At 39.9% G+C, this 25223-nt stretch overlaps 1 protein-coding gene across 2 annotated transcripts in view; it reads left to right on the top strand.

Moving 5' to 3' along the window:
• Positions 1-25223, top strand: part of TAFA1 (TAFA chemokine like family member 1) — a 478670-nt gene that overhangs the window by 366109 nt on the left and 87338 nt on the right. For both annotated transcript variants that reach the window (XM_024747069.1, XM_024747070.1), the window contains exon 3: positions 9070-9210. In XM_024747069.1, the coding sequence (XP_024602837.1) occupies positions 9070-9210 (141 nt within the window). The remainder of the gene's footprint in view (positions 1-9069; positions 9211-25223) is intronic.

The following is a 25223-nucleotide window of genomic DNA, read 5'->3' as shown; positions in this document are numbered from 1 at the left end:
ACAGAGATCAGATGACCAACAAAACCAAAAATATTTTCTACCTGGACGTTTATAGAAAAAGTTTGCTGATCCCTGATCTAAAATACTTCTGGTTACCACACCAGCAGGAAGAGAGCCCTGGAGAATCTTCCATAAGAAATTAAAAGCTTGGTATGAAAGTCACACATCACTTCCTTTAACACAGAGATAGTCACATGGACCCACCTCCCACAGGGGAACTAGGAACTACCGTAAGCCCAGAGGAAGAGAGCCAGAGATAGTCATTGGGAAGCCCTAATGGCCACAACAGCTAAAATTAATAATAGCAAGACTCTTGATAGCAAATGCTTGCCTTGTTCTTATACTTTAGGCACCGTTCTAAGTGCACTGCAAGTGTTGACTCGTTGATCCTCACAGCAACCTAATCATGAAAGTATTATGTTCCCCACTTTACAGATGAGGAAGATAAGAATAGAAGCTTAAATGTTTTTTCCTGAGATAATACAGCTCACAAAGGGTGCAGGCAGCATTTAAATCCAGTCAATTAAATATGGCTCCAAAATCCAGTCTCAAATGCTATGCTCTTAACCATCCTACCACAGGTGGATCCTCTAGGACTTAGAAAAGTCCCAGCCATTGATATCGTAGAGACCACTGCCTTACAAAACCCTTAATTATAGAATTCAATAGACACAAGCAAAATGCTAATTTTAGTGTTTGTATAACAGATTTCCATAACACTTGATAACTCACTTAGGAGTTTGAGAGTAATTAGACCATAGACGGAAGTAAAAGCTAATATCTATGGATTCTCATGTGGTTCTCCTGGGGATACCAAAGTAAGGACTTAGAATTTAAGATCAGTTTAAGACTCAGCAAGAGGACCCACCAGGGATCATCAGAACCTAAAGTGAAAATGTTTCTTCCTGGGGATGGTATTTTACAGTCATTTCTCCCTAGATTATCTCAGATTTTATCTTGATCTTCTTGTCTTTGCTTCTAAGCCAACTCAGGAATGTTGTTCCATAGCATGTATTTTTGTTTAGCTGGAGGAAAAAATGTCATAAAACAGTTATGGTTTAGAGGTGATGGATTTCGAGTCACCACATTGCCTGCTGTCCATTTACGTTTCAATAATGGAGATGGTGTATCATCACCACCCATGTTCCTTTTAACATCCATTACACTTACCCATGCAGGATAATAGAACAACTTCATTTTAAGAGAATTTTTTGAACTTTATAATTATTATTGGGCTTCCTTTTCAGAGTGTATTACTGCTTGTATGCCATTAAATAAATATCAGGAAGAAAAATGAATAAAGACATAAGAGTAGCTGAGGCAGGGATGCAAAGGAGAAAGCACGTTCGACCACCCATCATTGCACAGACAGTTCAGACATTTGACGGGGGGTCTTGGAGCTTGAAAAGTAAATGCCTCCATTTTCCAGCCTTTCAGAATTCTGTCCTTCCATCAAAACTCATGTCAGATGTAACTGTCTCCAGTATTGTCTTTGAAACTGGGTTTCATTTTTGAGGTTAACAATAAGAAGAATGTCAGCTCTTATTTATAGTGGACCTACTGCATGCTGCCCAGTGTATTAATTACTGTTGACACAGTCTCTAATCCTCACAACATTCCTTAAGTTTGGCATCTTACTTACAAGGAACCAGGGCTTAGAGGTTACATCTTGCTCCAAGTCACCCAGCTAGTAGCTCAAACGATGTTGATTATTTCAAATGACATTTATATATTCATATAATCAACCTTTCATGTCAGTATTTCAGGTAATTTTAAGGAAATTAATATACGTAGAGGTGTGGCTTCTGTAAAACAGGGTCGCCTGTTTCTTTTCAAGCAACAGTTTGCGTATTGCTCTCAGCCTTGAAGCCTAGCAATAGAAAAGGAAAACCTGATAAACTCTCACCCAGCTGGATGAGTGATGTCGGTGTAAGGATAGAGAAATCCTAGCAGGATCTAGATTGAGAATGTTGCATCTCAGAGGAGAAGAGTGGACATAGCCATCTTTCTAAGCCGTATTTCGCTCCAACTCTTTCCCTAATCACCATAATAGAATTTGATTAATTTATTTGAGATCATAACCCAGGGAAGCTGAAGGGCACTGATACCGTGATTTAGTTACCAGAAACTTACGTCAACATCCAGGGTGAATGTCCCACCCAGCCTTTCAGTGGCTTTCCCTACTGGGCAATAAGCTGTTTCAGTGATTGCATTAATTTGCAATGGATTGACAGCAGATCCAGATCAGGCAAACGAATTTGGGGGCAAAAAATACACAGGAGGAGATGTTACATTTTCAGCCTTATTTTAACACAGATTCTCCAGCAAATCTGAGAATAGCACAATGCCAGTCTGATGCCCAAACCATTACTTGGGTTCCCCTCCCTAATGCCATCCAAGGCATCCTGCCTGGAAACAAGTAAAAGTTCTGTAGTATATAAAGCTCAGTAAAGATTCCAGAATGTTCTTCTTGTAACCTCATTGGTATATCTTCGAGTAAAATATATTTCCATGTTGTTAGAGCAGTTATTAAAAATGATTTCTACAGTAGGAGTTCGAACATATCCGATGTTTGAGCCATTTTCTTCTTTAAAAACTATAAAGGGGAAATCTGGGGGATGCTTGTTGAGTCACTGTATTATACAGTACCTTTAGCAATCTTATCTCAAGGGACTAGTGAGGTCTAAATGAGGTCTACTCTTACCCCAGGCCCCCACCACTGGCCTGGGGTAAGAGTAAGGAGATGGGTGTGGGGAATGGTCCGTGTTGGTCAAAAGAGGGAAAAAATTTCGAAGAGTCCAATATGTTTCCACAAGAAATTCTGATCTAGTCAAAGATAATGATCCCAATAGTATTACTAACAGCAGAATATAGTTTAGTGCCTACTTTGAGGCAAGTATTATTATAATCAGTTTGTCTGTACTTATTTATTTCTCATATTTAGGCCTCAAAACAACCCTAATAAGTTAATGCTATTATTATCCGCATTTTACAGAGGAGAACCTTGAGACATAGAATGGAGAAAAACAGGAAGCTGATTTAGGACTTGCACTTTGGGGCCCTGATTCTACAATATTTTATTGTATTCATTATGCTATACTGCCTAAAACATGGTTGTCTACCCCAGTAGTTGTTTCTTTTTCCTATATTTGTCTATCCTGAATATACCCCAGAACCCTAGGACAGAGGAGATGGTAATTTGTTTAATCTCAAACATAAAAAAATCAAGTGGCCATTTTGCCCTCCTCGACCAAGACATGCTTAAAGATCCATGAGTGTCTCTCTTGTCAATGATTTACAAAGACACCTGGAGCTTCCTTCCAGTCCAGTGGGTCAATAAAGCATTTTTAACACAGTCCTAAATATCCATTTCTGACACCCGCTACAATAGATTCCAAGAGGGCTATTTATAAGGCCTTGATCAAGAAGTCCTACAAAAGTGAATCTCAACAAACCTGTGCTTTTCCTTACACTTAACAGCTTTTAAAGAAAGGAACCATTTGCAATAAAGTGAAAAGGCAAGGATCCGTATTATCATGTCAATCTTAACATTCCTTAATCACATTTTATTCACGTCCTCTAAAAGTCGGCTTCGACGATGAGCAGATATATCCTGGCTTAACTATTAATGAGGACTGAAGTTTCCTTATGGTCACTCTAAATTGCTCTTTCATTTTCCAGTCATTTCACTTAGAATGAAAAGCTTTTTCTTTGTACAGTTTGGCTCTCCCCCAAATGAGAGTTCCAAGTTGATTTTTCTGGAAGGTGTATTAGAAGGTCCGTCACTTCTTTGCAAAAGCTACATTTATCATTCAAGTTTATTTTCTGAAAAGACCACATAATGGATACTCAGGAAAAGTTCCCCAAAGAGGATTCATTTATAATCAGTCTGTCTTCTCTTCTTTTTCTTCTCTTAGTTTCTCCTTTCTTCCTCTTTCATTCTCCCATCTCACTCCTTCCCCTCCTTCTTCCATCCTCTGCTTCTTCCCTTTATTCCTTCTATCCCTCATTCAGTCATTTAATTATTCAGTAATTTAGTGAATGTGTGAATGTCAACTATTACTCCAGGCACTAGGGATAAAGAAGTAAACAAGATGTGGTCCCTGCCATCACAAGAGTGTCCAGCCCAACAAGATAGACAGGTAGTAAACCAATCATTCCAATTAGGAGACGTGCTATTAAAGAAAAGTCTGGCTTACTTAAGTGAGCATACAGTCGGGGACAAAAGCTAGTCTTTGGGGAAGAGGTTCATTCAACAAATATCTATAGTCCAGACATGGGCCCAGTAACAGAGTAATGAAACAGAAAACTTGCTGTTCTTGTACAGATAAGAAAAGTGAAATATTCTTTAAAAATGCCAAATAATGCATTGTGAATATTATTATGGGATAATTATGTGAGATTGTAGGATCATATAGCAGGGAAATCTAACTTACAATCTGATTCAAGGAGACCACCTATAGAAGAGTTGAATAGTGAATACAGGGACCCCCTCCCCCCAAAATACAGAGTTTAGACTTAAGTTTAAAAAAAAAAAGATAACTCTCTTCCATTTCAACTTTACAGTCTCACCCAGCGTCTTCTTTCCCAGAAAACTTGGTGTTGTGATAATTTCCAAATACTTGGCTATGCTTGGTCATGGACATGAAAACATCAATACCAAAACATACTACTGGACGTCAAATTCCCTGGCAGATGAAAAGGATTAGACCTTAGCAATCTCCCACAAGTGCCCATTTTTAAATGGTTGACCCAGTTTATAGCTCAGAGCAATCGGGTAGGTTGGTATAAGCTATTTCTATTAGATGTCCATTTGGGAGGGCAAATTGTTTTAGGACACCGACCTTCAAGTTTTTAGCCATCTGCCTGACAGTCATCCCTAATCTCATCCTCCCTTTCCATCATGACATGTAATTGTCATCTGTGGGAACTCTTTTTTAAAAGAAATATTATCCTTAGCAATTCATCTTCTTGTGTTTCCTCACTTGTACAGGGCAAGACAGTGATGATTGAATTGGGAAGGAGGGGTCGTTGCTGGGAACATATTGGGCTTGGCATTTTTTTTAACTTCTCCAGCTGTTGCTGCTGCCAGAAATAATCTTGAAATGCTGTCTTTTTTTTTTTTTTTTGGGTAGTAGAAACTTTCTCTTCCTGTTAAAAATCGGTTTTGATAATGTACTCAGAGTGCTGACAAATCCAAAAGAAAGAGCAGACGGGGAAGTGGAGAGTTCCCCGGGGGAGCTTCCCTGCGGGGGACTCTCCCATTGCCACCTGGGGAACATGGGAAAGGGGAGCGAGAAGCAATGCCACTGTTCTAAAAATTTGCGTGGAGGGAGAACTGTGAAATTGATGTGCATCTAATGCATGTAACTTTTTCAGATTGGCCTGCATTAGTCATATAATTACTGTATTTACCTCCTAATCTGGAAGAACAATGCGACCCCTTACAACGCTAGGTTTACGGTAGAAGGCTAATTGCTTATATTTCATCTTAGGTGTGTTTTCTATAGACAAAGTGATACAAGCAACAACCTGCTACGTCTGAATTCCACACTGGCTTATGTTTGTGACACATTCTCTGCCATTAGCTAGTAGGTTACTTCACCTGTCTTCTTTGCTGGATCTATAGATGCTGAGTGAAACTCAGAAAAGAAGCGAGTTTCCAGAAATCCATAAACAAGAAAGGAAAGCTCAATATTCTGGGCACTTAAATGACTTTCCTTTGAGAGGCCACAGATCATCTTGAAATCATTTTCACTTGGATTGAGATAAAATTTAGAGTGGACTGGCATTGGCGCCAAAGACTGAAAGACACTGACATGACAAATATTATCAATATGATTCTGCAATAACCTTGGCAGTTAGTTTTGAAAGGACAGTTCACTAGGTAATTCTTAAAATGCAGATAAAATCGATTTAAAAGAACAATTTTCTAGTTCCCAGAAAGGGTTATGACAAACCTAACCCTTTCCTTTCATGGGGGCCAAAGCTGGGAAAATTTTGATTTCCAGTCTCCTTTTTGAAGCAGCCAATTGATGAGGCCAATAGGTAAATAAGACTATAGTCAGTTCCAGAGGGTCTTGAAAAGTTTTATCCCTGTGGTTATTATAGAAGTCCAGAATTGTATTTCTTTTCACAGAATTTGAGCAGCCTCTCACTATGTCCTGGGTGGACCAAAGTAAATGTGGGCTTCTGATATAGCCAAGAAATAAAAAAACACATAGAAATTGGAAAGGGGGAGTATATCTTACCAGCTTGCTATACACTACCGTAGCAAAGACATCTAAGCTTCTCGAAAAACTGTAGGTTCCATGTAAAATGATTGTGCAATAATCCATGACAGATTTGTAATTCATTTCTCATCTGGTTCAATCATCCATCTATCCAATAAATACGTGTCATTTGATATTAGCTTCAGAGCTGATCAGCAGCAAAGTACAGCTGTTTTCCCTTTTTCCTTAGCAGAGGAACTCCTTTGAAGGATTATACTGAATGTTAAAATAAACATTTAAATAAAACATTGAAGTACTAGAGTGAATATTAAAAATAAAGTATCTAGAGTTGCTTTCTCCTTTCCTCCAGTGATGTAACTGAGCCCCCTCAGGTAATCTATGAAGCCCCACTAGGCATAACTTGAAGACTTCTGATAAAAGGACTGCAGAGGTGAGCCTTTTCCTGTCAAAGATCTAATTTTCTTTTTGTCATTACAAGTCAGTGGGCTAGGCTTTCGTAGTTAGAATAGATTGAAAGGTTAAATTTCTCTGATTGACTAGGGGTAGGTCAGTCACAACTGTAAACCTTGGGAATCAGGAGATTTGGGTATGACAGGGCCATTCAGACTTTCTAAATGGCAAGGTCCTGTGGTCCTCTGAGACCTGGTTCTGGGCTCCGCCTCGGTGTATCTGAGCAGCAGGTGTAATTGGAGCCATAGTTCAACTTGTCAAGACCAGATGAGCTTGTTATTTAGAGCAACACCTCTGGCTTCCAGTGTGCAAATCCATCATCCATGAGCCTGAGGAGGATGTGGTCTGGGGTCATTGACTTTATTTACAAGGTTTTAATGAAAATGGAGCACTTGTCAATTCCTAGTCCCTTTGCAGAGGAATGGCAGTATGGGTGCCAGGGTGGGACTGGGGAAAGAACATATATACGGGGTCAGAGGATCTGAATTCCGGTCCGGATGCTGCCAGGTACTTGCTGAGTAAAATGTGAGCAAATGTTTAAGCTGCTCTGGATCTCAGTTGCCTCCTCTGTAAAAGGTAATCATAAGCTCACGGGGCTTTCGAGAGCAGATAGTAAATTGAAGGTTTATACAGTATCTACCATAATGTCAGTTACACAGTAAAGAGTCAATAAATGGTTAACTCCTATAATACTTTTATTATCACCATTAGTTTTATGGCTAGGTCATTTGGCTGCTTTAAGTCTGCATCGTCACTAAAAAGTACAGGTAACATTCGTCCTATTTCTATCTTTGAACAATTTTGCAATTTAAATGAAATATGTACTAAAAGCACTTTTGAAATTCTAATAGTGATACGATGTTTAATGGAAGACAATACAAATACCTGTCCTTGAGGAAATTACATTCCAGTGGGGAACACACAATAAGTACAATAAATAAATAAATTATATGCTATATTTGAAAGTTACAGGTATCCTGGTGGTGGGGTGTGGGACGGGGGATGATGCAGAGCAAAGTGAGGTCATGCGTGCTGGCTAAGGGAATTATGACTTCAGTAAGGTGGTCAAATGTGCCTCCGATAAAATAACATTTGGGAAAGATGTGGAAGAGGTGAGAATAAGCCAGAGATCCACTAGAACACTGTCCTAGGTGGTACCTAGTTCAGCTTGTCGAGACTGTTCTTCAGAGCAACCCTCAAAAGGGATCACGCCTGCCATGTTCAGCCAACAGCCTGCAAGGAGACCAGTGCCCCAGGATAGGATCGTGTTGGGTTTAAATTCTTCCCTCCCTCCTGTCTTCCCTCCCTCTGCTCCTTTTTTACGATGTTTCCTAAGTGCTCACCATGTACAGGCTGGATACACATTCCTTATAGTAATTTGTAGACAGTGGTTGCTTCATAAATGCTTGAGGAATTACTGCCAACTGAATCCTAAATGCCAAGGATCCTAAATGTTATGGGTCCATTCTTGTCAAATGAAAAACATCCTTCCTGAATGCAAAACTTGATGTTAGGAAAGTTGATTCCTGGTTTCTGATAACTTGGAGTATCTTTTATGTCCCTGGAGAACTGGCTAAGCTGGTGTCCTGCGGTCTGGAAAGATCCAGCTGAATCTCAGTGACATTTGACACACCCAGGAGAGCACCTGTTAAGAACCTAGCAGACAGTGGCATACCCTAAGTTGCCACTAAATTCTGACGAATGCATGGCTGACCTGTAACGATAAGTGAAGCCGTATGCCTTGGTCTGTAATTTGAGATTCCATCTAAAGCACGTGATGATGTTCTCCAGTGACTCTTTCTATCACATTTGGGTGAGATCTGGACTGGGGAAATGACAGCACAACTAGATTTTCTATTCATCCGCTTGAGAGGAGCAGGTGCTGGGAAGGAGAGCTCGTTTCTGGGCAGTTTTCTTGCCACTGCAGGTTCTGTATCACTGGAGCGTCTGTCGCTTATCATTAGTAGGAGTACAGAGAATTCTAAATGCAAAGATAACACAGGGGTGAGCTCCCCAAATATAATGCATTTAAATCTGGTAGCATCTTTATTTTGTGTTAGCTCCAGGCATTCACTACTCCGCTGCCTCTCCGTACATACAGCCAGGAAGTGTTGCCTCTTGAGGGCTCTTCATTGGTGCTCTTTGTTGCATTTAAAGAGTACTGCTGTGATGCTTGTCTTCTCCAAGATGAGACATCCCTTGTACATAATCTTGTATGCATGTATATGTACATGTTATGGGAGGGAATCCCACAGTAACTGTACCTCGTAGAAACTCTTCCTTTTATTTCTCTCACTTTCCCCAACCCCTTCGCACATACCCTCACATGCCTGAATGCCCACTGAATTATTTCTAATCAGGGTCCTGATTCTTTCTCTCTTGCCAGAAGGAGGGACATGTGAAGTGATCGCTGCACACAGATGTTGTAATAAGAACCGCATTGAGGAGCGATCACAAACAGTCAAGTGTTCCTGTCTACCTGGGAAAGTGGCTGGAACGACAAGAAACCGACCTTCCTGTGTCGATGGTAAGTAGCTGGCTTTACACCTCTCTCTAGGAGTTCATCTGCATCGTTACTATGCATAATATATATGTTTTGTTTCATCTAAATATGGTTCAGGATAATGAAGAAGGGGCATCCACAGTGCTGCAAAGTTAGACAAATGCCAGCCCTCTGCATAGAGTTTGAATTCTTGTTTCTCTGGCTTCGGCATTTTCAAATAGCTGTTGGTTGACCATTGTGTAGAGAAGATAAGGTAAAGGAATCTTTTCAAGTCTATAATTTTGAGGGTCCAACTCATCTGGGAGTTGATTTTGGATCGAGGTTATGTATGATTATGACGATGATGATAATGGTAGTGAAAAAATAATACCTAACATTCATTCAACACATATTTAATGAGCATTTACTATGTGCCAGGCACTGCTCTAGGGGTTCACGTACATTCATGAACAGATAGAAGTGCCCTGAGAGTTCACCATGTACCAAACCCTGTCCTAAACATTTCTCATGCATTATTTCATTTACTCATCCCAACACCCCCATCTTCGTTATCTATTGCTATGTAACAATTTATGCCCTCCCCCCAAAAGTTAGCAGCTTTAAACGGCAAACATTGTCTCACAGTTTCCATGGATCCGGACTTTAGCTTAGCTGGATGGTTCTGGCTTAGGGTCCCTTCCGTGGTTACTGTCAAGATCTGAAGGCTTGACTGATGCTGGAGGGTGGTTTTAAGATGGCCCGTTCACAGAACTGTTGGCAGCTGGCCTCTGTGCCCTGCCACATGGACCTCTCCAAAGGGGCTGGGTGTCCTCACAACATGGCAGCAGCTTCCCCCAGAGTGAGTGACCCAAGAGAACAATGTAGAAGCCACAGTGACCTTTTCTTTTATGATAGAGGCTCAGAAGTTATCCTTCATTGTTTTCACAATATCGTATTTGTTATATAAGTCAACGCTATCTGTTCAGCATGGGAGTGGATGAAAAGGGCTTGAAAACCTGGAGACGGGGACCTCTGGGGCAGATACACTTTCCCTCCCATTTTAAACATGAAGGAAACTGAGGCTTAGAAGGGTTAATCACTATTCCATTGGTCCCATGATTGATAAGCTGTAGCTGTACTAACTCTTGAGACGAAAGTAACTGACTCTAATACCAAGTCTTGACCACCATCTTTAAACAATTTTATATGCCTGTCAAACAGAGAGTCCAAAGTTCAAAGGGATCACAGATATCTTTCCCCATCTTTATCTTTCATAATTTTAGAGCCAGATGTGAGCTGATCTTCAAATTCTTCGTAAGAAAATCAGGACTCAGAGAAGTGACTCACTTGCTCAGGTCACAAAGCAGGAATTAGAACCTAAATCTCTTGACTTAGGGTCCATGATCCTACCTCTAGATATAGAGGGGGAAGGACACCTTCTAGATTGACTCATGTATTTTCATTATGAATTATGAGGTGGTTAGAAAGGAAACACACACAAGCTAGACCAAAAAAGAAGAATTTTTTTTTTTAAGGAAATAGAGGAATCCTGGGAAACCCAGTTACAGGAAATTCAGCCAAACTTCATAGGATTCATAAACTACTTAGGCAGCTGCCATTCTTGTTTTGTTTTTGTTCTTTCTTTTCCTCATTCTCTTCTCTGTAGATGGGTTCTCTTTTAAAGGGTTTTAACTTTTGCTCTCCCACAACTTAGGGATTTGTGTGATGCTTTTATTTCTGTGGTACCAACTCTGATCTCACTCAGCATCATGGTATAGCCCAAGTATACTTGACTCACTTCCTGTGTCTTAAATGCCTTCTCCAAAAAGACTGAATGTGACTGACCCAGCTTGGGTCATCTGTCGATCTTTTCCCAATCAGCCACACCCAGAGGGACAAGCTCATAGGGCACTCTGTACCATGGGAAGGTCAAGCTGTTTTTAAAATGATGTGAAAAATCCACGTTTAAGAATACACTGTGGTTTTTTAAGGAACCGCCATACTGTTCTCCACAGTGGCTGTATCAATTTACATTCCCACCAACAGTGCAAGAGGGTTCCCTTTTCTCCACACCCTCTCCAGCATTTATGGTTTCTAGATTTTTTGATGATGGCCATTCTGACTGGTGTGAGATGATATCTCATTATAGTTTTGATTTGCATTTCTCTAATGATTAGTGATGTTGAGCATTCTTTCATGTGTTTGTTGGCAGTCTGTATATCTTCTTTGGAGAAATTCTACAAATAGAACTACCATATGACCCAGCAATCCCACTACTGGTCATATACCCTGAGAAAACCATAATTCAAAAAGAGCCATGTACCAAAATGTTCATTGCAGCTCTATTTACAATAGCCCAGAGATGGAAACAACCTAAGTGTCCATCATCGGGTGAATGGACAAAGAAGATGTGGCACATATATACAATGGAATATTACTCAGCCATAAAAAGAAATGAAATTGAGCTATTTGTAATGAGGTGGATAGACCTAGAGTCTGTCATACAGAGTGAAGTAAGTCAGAAAGAGAGACACAAATACCGTATGCTAACACATATATATGGAATTTAAGAAAAAAAAATGTCGTGAAGAACCTAGGGGCAAGACAGGAATAAAGACACAGACCTACTAGAGAATGGACTTGAGGATATGGGGAGGGGGAAGGGTAAGCTGTGACAAAGCAAGAGAGAGGCATGGACATTTATACACTACCAAACGTAAGGTAGATAGCTAGTGGGAAGCAGCCGCATAGCACAGGGAGATCAGCTCGGTGCTTTGTGACCACCTAGAGGGGTGGGAGAGGGAGGGTGGGAGGGAGGGAGATGCAAGAGGGAAGAGATATGGGAACATATGTATATATATAACTGATTCATTTTGCTGTAAAGCAGAAACTAACACACCATTGTGAAGCAATTATACCCCAATAAAGATGTTAAAAAAAAAATACACTGTGATCAGTGGTTCTCAATCAGGCCAATTCTCGGGGACCATAGACATTAGTGTTTGCGACTAAAGGGGTGCTCCTGGTGTCAGGTGTGTAGAAGCCAGGGAAGCTGCTAACCGTCCTACAATGCACAGGACAGCTCCCACAGCAGAGTATTTATCCCACCCCCAGTGTCAGTGGAGCTGAGGTTGAGAAACTTGCACCATGATAATTTACTTATTCTAGATCACAGCACAGTAAGGCACCTCCACTGCAGGGAAGGCAGGCAGCTAGACTAGAAAAGCCATTGCATCCTCTTACAGGAAGCAACTCTTGGCCCTAGAAGCCAATAAACATTATAAAACCATGATGATTTCTCCTAGTCTCTGCCAAAGAAAGCATTGAGCCTGTTAACTATAAATCTCCATTTTGTTTCCAGTTCATTTCTATCACTAATGACCTAGAAGTAGAACTGCCTTCAGGATTTGGGTGGAAGACACAAAGGCAATGCATTGTCTGTGCTGGCAGAGGGGAAAATGGCATTTGGCTGTAAGTTTCTGTGAGAGGTTAAGCCACATAGTGGTAACATTTTGTCTCTGAGAACACGTTTGTTTGACTTTGGACACTCTGAGCCCTTTGGTGTAGTAGGTTTAGGCTATTAGCGTCTGTCTTCTGAGCAAAAGTCAATGAAGTATAGGGTATTCTATAGTCTTATGCTGATTGTTTATAATTTCCACAGCATTCTACTCCTCCAGGATCTCGGAATCCATTGGCACGTGTGGGAAAAGTCTATGTGTTACTTTGATCAAAACTCTTTTTATGGCCTAGATCTCTACATGCAAATTAAATATGAAGTGGGTATATAAATTAACAATCCCAGTGTAGTTATTAAGACCATGAACTGTGAAATTAGGCAGACATGAGTGGAATCCCAGCTGTACCAGTTACTAATAGAATGACCTTGGGCAAGTCACATTTGCTTCCTAACCTGTTTCCTCATCTGTAAAATGGGAATGGTAATTGCTTCTGCTTCATGGGGTTGTGGTGAGAACTAAGGAAATCATGTGTATAATGTGCTTTGCATAATGTCTGGTTCTCCTCAAGTGCTCACTAAATGATGGTATCAATTCCTATCTTACTAATAATTGTGGGTAATGCTTAGAAACAGACATTATTTTATGAAGTTTTGTTTCATATTAATTCAATACATTGGCATTTTAGCCACTATCTTTTGTGGGAACTGCTTCAAACTATTTACCCTGGATATCATTAATGATGGTAAGTCTTCTTCAGGAATGTATGTTCATTATAGGAATTTTGAAGAATACAGAAGTACATCCACACATTAAAGTCACCCATAATATTACTGCTCAGAGATTATCGTCGCTTTGTAAGAAAATAAGCATATGTTCTTTGAGGTTTAACCCATCATTAAAGAGAAACTCACAAAGTACGTATTTTATTGAACTACAGTGTTATAGTACTATCTGATCAACAGCTTGTTCCCTTTAATATGAACATCATCGGCAGGCGGACTCCCAACCACTGCGCCACCAGGGAAGCCCCAATACATACTCTTAAAGAACATTATTGTTAATAACTACACAGGATTTCGGGGGGTGGATACACCACCATTTATCTAACTATTGCCTCCACTTTGGCATATTTATGATGTGCCATGCATTTCCCTTTCTCATTTTAAGAATGGATAGAAACCAGTTTCTATCTGTGACAGCAGTTGACCATCCGTATATCACGTTTGTCCTAAACATATTCTGTTCTACATAGTGCATTTCCCATGGTAAGCGTTCCAGTTGCTGTTATTTGCTTTTCTCTGAAATGGCAGGTCAGATGCCTTTTTATAGTGTTTCCGAAAACAGAGGCGCAGCTTGATTTTTTTAAAAGCTTATATTGGATTGTTTTAAGATTCACAATCTGAGACCAGATTGTTTTAAATGGAACATAAATTTTGCAGTATCATCTTAGCAACTTATTCAAAAGTATAATACATGATATTTGGAGAGGTTTTTAAGGAGTGGACTTTTAGTGGAAAAGTGATCCTCTGTCACCTAATAGCTGAAAATACCAAGAAAACATACTCAACAACTTAAATTTTGGCATAGTCATTTACAAATATTTTAGAAAGCGTTATACTGTTGAATGTGTGCGTAGCACTACTCTGAGGGAATACGGGTTGTTACACTAGAATTCACATGATGTTGTGTTTTATTAATTTCTATAACCCAAAATAGATGGGAGACACCTTACTCAATATCTTTGGTTGAGACCAACTAAAAATACAATGTACAGTACAGTCTTTTTGTAATCTCCAATTACTTTCCAGGGACTAAATTTAAAATAAAATACTCACACACAAGAAGATGATGACTCAAACATAATTATTTATTTAAGGGAAGAATTTTTCCAAGCAGATGATGTAAGACAAATGAAAATGAATTTCTAGGGGGCTTGTGAAATTATATTTTATTATTCTAATTGATCTATAGTGGCATAAAAAGAGTATCAATGTCAAAGTTTTAAAAATAATTGAATATAAACAGTAATAATAATGATAATAAAAATAATGGCTAAAATTTTCTTGAAGGCTTACCATGTACCACTTTTCCAAGTCCTTCAAGTTTGTATATTCATTTAATTCTAACCCCAACCTCATAAGGTGTAGCCTTCTATTATTTCCATTTTACTCACCAGGAAACTGAGGCACAGAGATTGGCTGTAAGATTGCTCGAAATCTGATAGCCAGTAGTGGCAGAGCCAAAAAATCCGCCTGGGCTGTCTGACTCCAAGGCGCCCATATCTCAAACATAGGCAGACAAGGATCTAACATAAACACAAGTTATATTCTAAAGGCTTTCTTGCCAGATGCCAAAATATCTGGGTGAGAAGAGAAAGAAAGTGCGGCCATGTGGATACTTGCAGAAACATTCAGTACTTTGGGCAACACCTGCCCCTTCCCTTTCTGTGTCTTAGAGATGGTTGCTTGATTTCCCTTCCTAAGGTCATTGTCACTGAGCAATTAGAAACATTTTTGTAAATAATGGTTTCAGTTTTGGAGAAAGATTGAAGTGTCATTGTTTAAGGCATGGGGGGATAAAATGACTGTTTGATGGGGAAATTTTCATGCATTTTTCTCTATTTAGGATTTTATTCTCATGTACTTTATGTATATATCCAACTTAGATAAGTACATGAAAAAAAAATCAATACAACTACTGCTTAGTAGAGGAGGTCTTAATTCACTGTGGATTTTTAGCATCAATCTAATTAAGAAAAATCTCCATGATAAATTGATAGGCCTTCCCTTCTCATTCAGTGTAACTTGTGACTATTTCTATGACTGATTGCTAGCAAATTTTACCTGGTATTCTTGTCTACTTAGACTGGATTACCAGCCAGAGAGAGCAGCAGGAAGAGACCCGCTCACGTCGCAAAAGTTTCTATGTTTGATAGATATGGAAATCCCAGATTATTTTGTTTTTAACCATCAGTGTACAGTTAATATAATGAAAAAGGCATCATACTCCTGGCTATTTCCGTGAAGAACCGCCCCCCCACCACAATCTATCAGGATATTTTGTTCCTGACTTATCATGACTTAGTTTCCAAAACAAGAGCAAAAGAGACAGAAGGAAAGATACGCAAAACTCAGGCCCAGGAAAACAAACAGAATAACAGGGAAGGAGACCCACAGTCAGTGAGATAGAGAGATGTAAAAAAGGAGCATGGGAAAGAGAAACCAGAGAGAAAGGGATAAAAGAGAGAGAGAAGACAATGGACGCTTAGAAGGAATATTAAAACACCTACCCATAAAATGACTTCATTCATTTTTCCAAACAACTTGTTTGTATTCAGTCTCACAGCGTATAACTAATTTTAACAAAATAAAGGGTATTTCATAGATTGAGACTTTTTTTTCAAGTTGCGTTATTTGAGATTCCAGTACCAGAATCTTTACAAAAATTGCTTCTGAACGTTGCTCCTTTGGAAAATACATAATAAAATTTTCTTGACCGCGTACCATTGTATTCCCTACAGACAGTCATGATAGAGAAAAAGGTCTGAGAATTGAAGGAAATTCAAAATTCAGCAACAGTTTTCTGTAGAATAGCATGAAGTATGTATGAGAAATATTGCATATAAGAACCCCTTCTTAGCCTTCTAAAATAGGATAGCATATTAAAGGCTCTGAGAAGTTCTGCAGACAAGAACTTTAGTCCAGTATTTCCCAAATATTTTTGATCACAGAGGCTTCTCCTATGTAATACTTATTCATAGCCTGCAGACCCAGTGTTCCATGAAATGGACTTCAGGTCATGATGGTATTAAACTATATGGACTGTGTTTTTTTTTTTTTTGTTTCCAGGAAAGCTTTTTAGGTCTTCCAAGACCAACTGATAATTCCTTTGCCCATAGCTCAGTGTTTTTCCTAAGACTGGCTGACCAAACACTGCACAACAGGTCCTGGTAGTTATGAGATTTATAATATTTCAGGGACACGTCAGGCTCAACTGCAGTTTGGAAATCATCTAGAGACCTTCCAGAGAAATATAGTATGGAAAAGTTTAAGCCCTTATTTTTATTCACACATACTAACATTTTAGGGGTCAGGGAAGATGACCTATTTTGGTTCTGCCGTTTGTTACTTGTCGTCCACACGTAATAAAAGACCAAAATAATGAATTGCTGTAGTGGATTAGGGCCACATGCCACAGTAGCTGTCTATGTATGGTTCCTTCATTACCGTGTCTGTTTAAAACTTGCCTTATTCTTTCAAGGCAGACTCTGGCTTGTTTAATAGACAGGAGGCTGAGCTCACCTGGCTTCAACATGAGGCATTGCTGAAAGGAGATTTTACTGTTCTTGTTACAGGAAGGTCTTTGATAGCATCATTAGTAATTGTGATATTTTTAGGCACAATTTCTGAATTTTATGTAAATTTTCTTTTGCTCCCCTATTTGGCACCTCTTCCTGCCTAGGTATGTAAGGGATCCAAGTGTACATTAGTAAGTGGAATGAGAGGAAGGGTGTATAAGAACTGACAAAGCTTTTTAGACTGTCTAATAAAAGGGCTGTCTCTCTGTTTGTTCCTTGTCAGGATAAAGAGAGTGGGAATTGTCTTCAGATATTCCCATACCTCTAGGAGGTGGTGTTCCTTTTTTTTTTTAGTTTAAGGCAGTAAGTTCCAACTGACAGCCCACTGGCAGAAACTACCATCAGACCTATTCCTTAGGTTGGCAGAGTCATGTAAAAATTGACTTTGCTTTCTCTTTGATGGGACACTCCAGTTTCCCACAGGCCTCACCACTCCCTGTTACACACCTGGCTCTGGCACATTGAGGTCAATTACCTGATCCCTGAGGACAGTGGAATGTATGGTTTCTGGCTCACAGAGTCATCTTCCTACTCTTCTCAAGTTAATAAGCAAGTTAATTTGTTGGAAAAAGTTTGCTCTTTGATATAAAAGTAATAACCTCATGTAAATGCAAATACATGTATCCAAAAACAGCAAAGAAAGGATCAGAATTAGAGTAATCGTCCCTCGCCTCCCCTTTCCTGCTAATTCTCTCGCATCTGAATCGCCAGAGGGAACTGTCATTACCAGACTTCTGTGCATCCTTACAGATAATATCTATGCACAAGCAGGCCTATGGATACACAACATATAAAACTCAATAAATCAAAATGGTGTCACAGTATAAGAAGAAGGTCTTAACCTATATTTTTTAGCATAAGAAAGTATCTTGAATACTTCACTCTTTCAGTAAAAGAATGGCTGGTAAACATGGAAAAAGCGCTCAACATCACTCAAGTGAAGAAATGTAAATTAAACCCTGAAATGTAATGTTTCATCAGTCAAATTATATGCAGAGATGAAAAGTTTAGTAATACCCAGTATTAAGGAGGGAGGAGAGGAAAATTACGTATATATCATACTCAGTGATAAATGGCGTACAAACTCAATTAGTTAGCCACTTTTCGTTATTTCGTTCAGCAAAAGGGAAGAAGATAAATAGGAAATTTTGTAATGAGACTGGATGTTTGGGGAGCATAATAGAAATCGCATGCATTACAACTCCTTACAGTGATTTTATTTAGCTATAGTTCTTAGACATAATTCACGACAGGATTGGGTCATGAATCTAGACATCATCTAAGAAATCCTCTAAGGATTTTGATGTCCTTTCCAGGGGGAAAACCTAATATGAAAGTATATTTAGTGCAAATACTTGGACCTAAATATAGTGAGTCCCGTTGTAAAGCCCATCTTTGTAACCACTTGAGAAATACAAAACTCTCTGCGCAAACATTTGTCATGGCGTGTATGTTGTGTGTGTGTGTAATTATCGTGTAGCACATCCCAAATCTTTGTCAGTTATCTAGTTGGAACGTACTTGGTTACACAGAATTCCAAATTCATCAACAAGAAAATTTCCCTAACACAGCTCCCTAACACAGCTCCACTGATTTCCATTTATCTACAAAGAGCTCAGGTGTTTTCAAAGACCTGTTCTTGTCTGGTATGAGAGCACCTTTGATCAATTCTTGTTTATTTTCAAAAGGGGGAAAAAATGTTCTAAATCTGAGTCAGCTCCTCATCCCTGTAGCTGGGCTTCAGCCTAGATAAGGCAAGATTTCAGGGTCCTGTGTCACTAATGTGCTGTCCATATGAATAACGAGCAAGGCTCGTGAGCTATTTCACACTTCTAGGAAAATCTATAGCCCTGTCCTTCTACTATAGCCCTGGAAGCTGCTGAGGGCATCAGTCCATTTCTATGTGGGAGATTCTGATAACTTCACCTAAGGAAGTGGTAAAACTCATGTCCCCTTCTGAGGCTCATGGAGAAATTTATACAGATGAGTACTATTTTGAAAAATTAATAATGTATTCTTCCATCCTCTCAAGCTCCTTGAATTTTTGAGGGCCTACTCCCAGCCCAAACAGCAAGATATAAATTACCCACTGACCAGAGAATAGAGGCCCAAATAATATTTAGTGTTTAAGTTCAAAAGTCATTCAGAAACTCAGGTAGAAAATTGAAGGATTAGGATTTTTTTGGCCCCCAAACTAATAGGGATGCCATGAGCCCAGGGAGGGAGAAAAGAAGGACCACATGAGTAGGAAAAATGTGGTCCACTGGAGCAAAGCCTATCTGTCACTACTGCCAGAGAGATGTGTTACCACCTATGGACCCATCTCTCCAGCTGCCAGCCGAGAAAGCACTTTACACAATAGCTCAACACACTCTTCATATCCTTTTGGTTGCCTTCCAGTGGAGACGATCCACGAATAGCAGCTAACATGTTGCACACTGATAGTCCAACAGGAGTCATAACCACCAGTGTCCTAAGGCCTCCTTAGCCTTCCACCCTGCATAGGTGAACCCCAAGAAGTGATCAAAGGAACCTAGGGTCCTTAATTGGCGGGGTGGATATAGAAAGGAAATTCCAGACACCAGCTACACAAGACCAGATGGAGTCAAGATCTCCAGCTGAGCTAGGACAGAAAATTCTCACCTTCCCCAGTGCCTCTATTTTATTTATAATCCCTGATACTATTTGGTATTTTCATCATTGCTTCATTTAAAAGACTTAATGGTAAACTTTAATGGATTCAAATTCAACGTCAGCTAATATTACTTAGGCTGGTATGATTGGGTGGTTAAAGAGACACTCGTTCAAAGAAAGATCACATTTCTTCAGATTTAGAATGGCATGCTAGCGCCAACTCAGAAGTGATCATTCATGATCTCCTTTGGTGCCTACACACTAATATTGCTTTATGCTGGGTGTCTGTTCTCATCAACCCTCTCAGTAGTGGCTCAAGTGAAAAAGGAAGTTATGATAATGTACTGGGGTCACCATCTCCAAGAGCAGAGAGTGCACAGTAGAAGTCCTCAAGGCAGCTAAAACTGAGCCAGGCTGTATGTGGCCATCATAGTGTTGGCGGATGATTTTCACCTTTCATCTTGGGCCCCTTCTGGATATCATTTTCATTCTCTTTAATCTGCAAATTAGAGAGGTTAAGTCCATCCATGTCAGCTGGCAATGGTCTTGTCAACTATATGGGACACTAATTATAGTACTAGTTTAAAACTGATAAATGTACTAGTTTATAATTATTGAGTCCTTACTATGTGCCAGACCCTGTGTATTACGTGTATCACTTTATATAATTCTCACAACAGCAGCCTTATAATACACTATTATTATCCCCATTTTACAGAGGAAGAACCTAGTACCTTAGAGAAGTTAAATCATTTCTTCCAAGGCATGGTAGCGGGAGATCTGAGACCCCCAATGAAGAGCTGCTAGAAATGATGGATAGGAAATAGCATCAAAAACACAGGGAGAAAAAGTTCAGAGTACCTCGCATTTCTTGTATTCCCTTCCTTGGAGAATGATACCATCATGCAGGCATGCTAGACTCTTACTTAAGCATCCTTTCCAACATACACACCATCATCATTCACATCCCATATATTTCAAATCCATCATTTTGTTACCATTTCCTAATTTTAATAATGCCACAGTGTAGACTCTTCTCTTGACCCCAATTAATCCCTCTGATTAAAATGTGCCCTCAGCACTCCTTCCCCACCCCATCTGACTCCAACTTCATTAACCGAGTTATATCACCAACTCCAGAGGTCCTCCCTTAAACCACTGCACCCAAAACTCATATGCCTTCCACTGCATCCCTGGCATATCCCATATAATATTTATCGTAATTTACCATAATGTATTATAATCTCTGTTGACTTGTGATCTTCCCTACTAGAGAGACTCACATATTCATCCAGCAGTTCTTTTCAGAGCATTGACTATGTGCCAGGAATTATGCCAGACACTTGGTCACGTAATGATGAACAGTTAATCCCTTGCTCTCACGGAAGCTCCAGTCCAGCAGGGGAGACAGACCTTACTCTAATCATACGTCAGATTGTTCAAGTAGAAACTACATGTTCTGAAGCAAAGGAATTCAGTTCTCAGAGAGGATGTGATAATAAAGAATCTAAAGCAGCCTGGGAAGCTGAAACTTCTGGGAGGAAGTGACAAGAGGTCTGAGATGTGAGGTGTGACTTAAGCTACTTGGGTGAAGAGCATTCCAGGCAGAGAACAGCATGGGCAAAAGCCTTGGGTTTTGGTCAAGAACTTGAGAAAACCACTGTGGTTTTCTCAGAGAACAATGAGATCATGTGCCAGAAGAGGCTGAAAACACAGGCAGGGGCCAAACAATAGTGTTGTAATTGAGCTGTGTATCTCCAGTTCCTAGTATAGTTCTTGAAACTGAGATGTGCTAATCAAATACTTCAAGAAGGCAAGCAGTGCAGGAATCTGCTGGGGGAAGTTGGAGGGTAAGTCAACCTGGAATTTGGTGAATGAGGAGACAGCCTCGAGAACACTCTACTTAAACAGAAATCTCCCTATGTAGTGCCTGACAACAGATTTCAAAACCTGTATACTGACACTGCAGGCAATGCCAATGCAAAGCAAATCACATTGCCTTTTTGATATCACCGCCTTCCACACATGCTGTTATCCACATCGTCGCTGTCATCTGAATGTCTCACAATCTGTCTACACTCAGCCACTCATATTGCTGCAAAGAAGGCTCATGACCACCCCCAAATCAAACAAGCAAAACTTTCTGGTAGAAATTTTGTCACTGCTTCTCAATTCTACTGTCTGACTTTAGAAAATATTTTAACTACTAGGTTCATTATGCCCTAATAAAGGGCTAAAGGGCAAAGGGCTGATAATTTGAGATATATTTAAACATGGTGGAGAACTACAGGCTCATATCAGTTTATTTTCTTCCTGATTAATCTAGTTCTTTTCATTATGAATTGATAATGTCATGTTCTATGCAGCGAAAATCTAGTTCATTTCATTATGAATTGACAATGTCATGTTCTATGTAGCAAAAAAAAAGAAAAAAACTCCCATAACACATATACCCCACGATGCCTGACCAGCCATTCCTGAAGTCTGGGGTAGTGTGTAAAATTCAAATCGGTATGCGAGCATTATTTGAGCCTACTTTGTAAAGAAGGAGCTAATGGAAAAATGGTTGTTGCTCACATTACCATGTCCTGCTCCCTTCAAAATCCTCAAGCACATGAGGTTGAGAAGCAATATAATAAAGCCACAAGCACACAGTAAAAATTCTCTACTATACTAACAGCGCTTACAGGAAAAGGATAATAATGGCTACAGGAACTGAAAGTTGTGGAGCGCTATGTGTCAGGTACCCCTCTGAGAACGTTACCAGCTTTTTTACATCTAAGCTTTATGACAGTGCGTGAGGTGGGTACTGTGGTGATTATCCCCATTTTACTGTTAGGGAAATTGAGGTTCAAAATGAGAAGAGGCTTGCTGAAGGTCACACAGCTACCAGATTGGAGAGACAGGGTTCAATCTAGGAAGTCTGTTAGAAGCGTCCATGTAAGATGTTAAGATGGGATTCGTTCCCGATAGACGAATGGACATTTCCAAGGCAGTGTGGAATCACTGGATTTCAAACCTGGTTTTGCCACTAATTAGTCACATGTCCTTTAGCATGTTATTCCCCTGGAACTGTAGTTTCCTCATCTGTAAAAAGGAAAGGAAAAGGATGTGATGTCAAAGAGTCTATGAGAATATTAAATGAGATAGTTCATACAGAACTTTTGATCCAAGGTGGAATTACTCAATATACTCAATTATTCCGATGCTGACTGACAGACAGAATTTTGGTATGTCTTTCTGAGTTAATCCCATTTGTCTAAAACCTGTCATTTTTGAGGATGTCATCTTGCAGGATCTATAGAATTCAAAAGAACAATGTCTAATACTACCTCATGTCTAAACCAAAAATGATACAGAAAATGGCCCAGGAAAATGCCCACATCAGAAGATTCATTCCACAAACACTGACTCATCCTCTTTGATGCTGAGCATCAGAGACAGAGTGACCAATAGGACATGGTCCTTGCTTAAATGATTATGAGATCTAGGGGAGATGACAGGAAATGGATGATTTCAAAACTGTGTGACAAGGATTAACCCAGATGATCTGAGAGCAGGGGTGAGGGTGTTAACTCACGGTAGGGGAGGGCTCTGGATGGCTTCCCAGCAGAATTAACATCCAAACTGAGACCTAGGTATCCAGGTAAGATGATACAGTAAAATGTTCAAGGCAGAAGGAACAGCATATGTAAAAGTCTGGAGTCAACAAGGGGCTTGATGAAGCCAAGGAACTGAAAAACATTCAGTGTGCCTGGGGAGAGAAGAGCGTGGGATAGGTCTGGAAGAGGTGAGACCAGAGCAGTCCTTAGGGTGAGCTCATGCAGCACCCTGGTAACCACGTTGAGGCATTGGAACTCTGTCCAAGAGTGATGGAGTCTGGCACTAAAGGATGTTGTGCCAGTAAGTGACATGATTAGATTTTCTTAGAGTTTATCACTACCTAGCAAAGGAGTTAAAGATATTGCTTCTACCATAACTGCTGTTCATTGTACCTAGACTTACATTTCTAAGCAATAGAGAGAATACACCCAAGAAATGCCAGAAAAGATGCAGGTCAATTCTGATATTTAAGTCAATGCTCAGTCAGCAAAGTATATCAAATTTGCTGACAACACTCAAAGTGAAGATGATGTAAGAGAATGTGCATCCCAGAGGAAACCCTAGCATCTAATTAGCCAGAAGACTGGAAAGCCCTGACTTGTGCGTATTCAAAAGGTCTAGAACAAGATTCCAGGGTTCTTCAGGAGAACTTTTGGTAATGAATCAGGATCACTGTGGCAAGGCGGGAGTTGATTCCACTAAGAGGGAAAAAATGAGAAGCACACTGGGATTAAGACGTCTTCACCATGGGAAGAGGAGATACTTCAGGCTAGGAGGATTGAAGAGTACAATGAATTCACCCAGGAGCACATTAGAATCACCCAGAGAGGTTCTGAAAAACATCAATGTCTTGACCAACATCTCTAGGTATTTTTATTTAATTGAGCTGGGGTGGGGCCTGGGTATTTGTATTTTTTGAGAGCTCCATGAGGGATACTAAAGTGTAAACCGAGTTGAGAACCAAAGGTGTAGCAGCCAAGAGCATGGGCTGGTGAGGAAGGCGGTGTGAGTTGGAATTCATCTCTTTCTGGAAATGAAATTATTGATATTTTGCTCTTTTAATTTTTCATGTGCAAACATTCCATAAAACATTAATGGTGGCTTATATGGTTATATTCAACACAGCAAGATAAAGATAAAATGTAATATAGGCATGAAAGGAATTTAACTCTTACCCCTCTGTCCTTAGTTTCCTCATCTGTAAAAGTGGAAAAAATAATAGCATCTCCCTGATAGGATCACTGCAAGAATTAAGTGAGTTGACAAGTAAAGTGATTGACAAATACCTGGCAGATAAGTGCTGAATAAATGTAAGCTATTGTTCTTAATGCAGTCACAATTAATAGGAGAAACAGGACAGAGAGATGGAAATCGCAAGGCATATTCCAAAGGACACAAATTAGCCTGGCTGATGCCTTGGGGAGTAACAGGAAAAAAAACATTTAGAAAGGCAAGTTGGGGCCAAATTGCTTTCTTGAGTTCCAGGCTAATGTTGAAATGTGAGCCAGTGGTCATTAATTGATCATCTAATAACATAGTCCCCAAATATGAGGCAAGCAGGTGTACATTGTACGAAATAGAATATGTTACAGGGTTGCTCAGAGTCCATTCCAAAACTTGGGCTCTGAGTTGAATTGAATGCAAATGTGGAACCAACAGATGTCTCTGTGAAAAGTTGGGATTAAATCAACATAGAGCTTCAAAGATGGACAGCGAGTCACTGGATATCAGTAATCCTTGGTGCCCAGGGAGACAGATGCTCATCTTCCTGATACCTTGGCTCTCATTCACAGACAGCCAACTCCACTTCTGTTGTCCAGATTCAGCCCACTTTATTAGGAACCTCTAAATGGTGCTGAAAATTGTTTCTGCTCTTTCCCCTTTTCATGTATAAATATTCTGAAAGAGAGTAAAGGTGGGCTTCCCTGGTGGCGCAGTGGTTGAGAGGCCGCCTGCCGATGCAGGGGACACGGGTTCATGCCCAGGTCCAGGAAGATCCCACATGC

The sequence above is a fragment of the Neophocaena asiaeorientalis genome, unplaced genomic scaffold (genome assembly GCF_003031525.2).
Source record: "Neophocaena asiaeorientalis asiaeorientalis breed wild unplaced genomic scaffold, Neophocaena_asiaeorientalis_V1.1 scaffold130, whole genome shotgun sequence".
NCBI lineage: Eukaryota > Metazoa > Chordata > Mammalia > Artiodactyla > Phocoenidae > Neophocaena > Neophocaena asiaeorientalis.
This window is presented reverse-complemented; position numbering and strand designations above follow the sequence as displayed.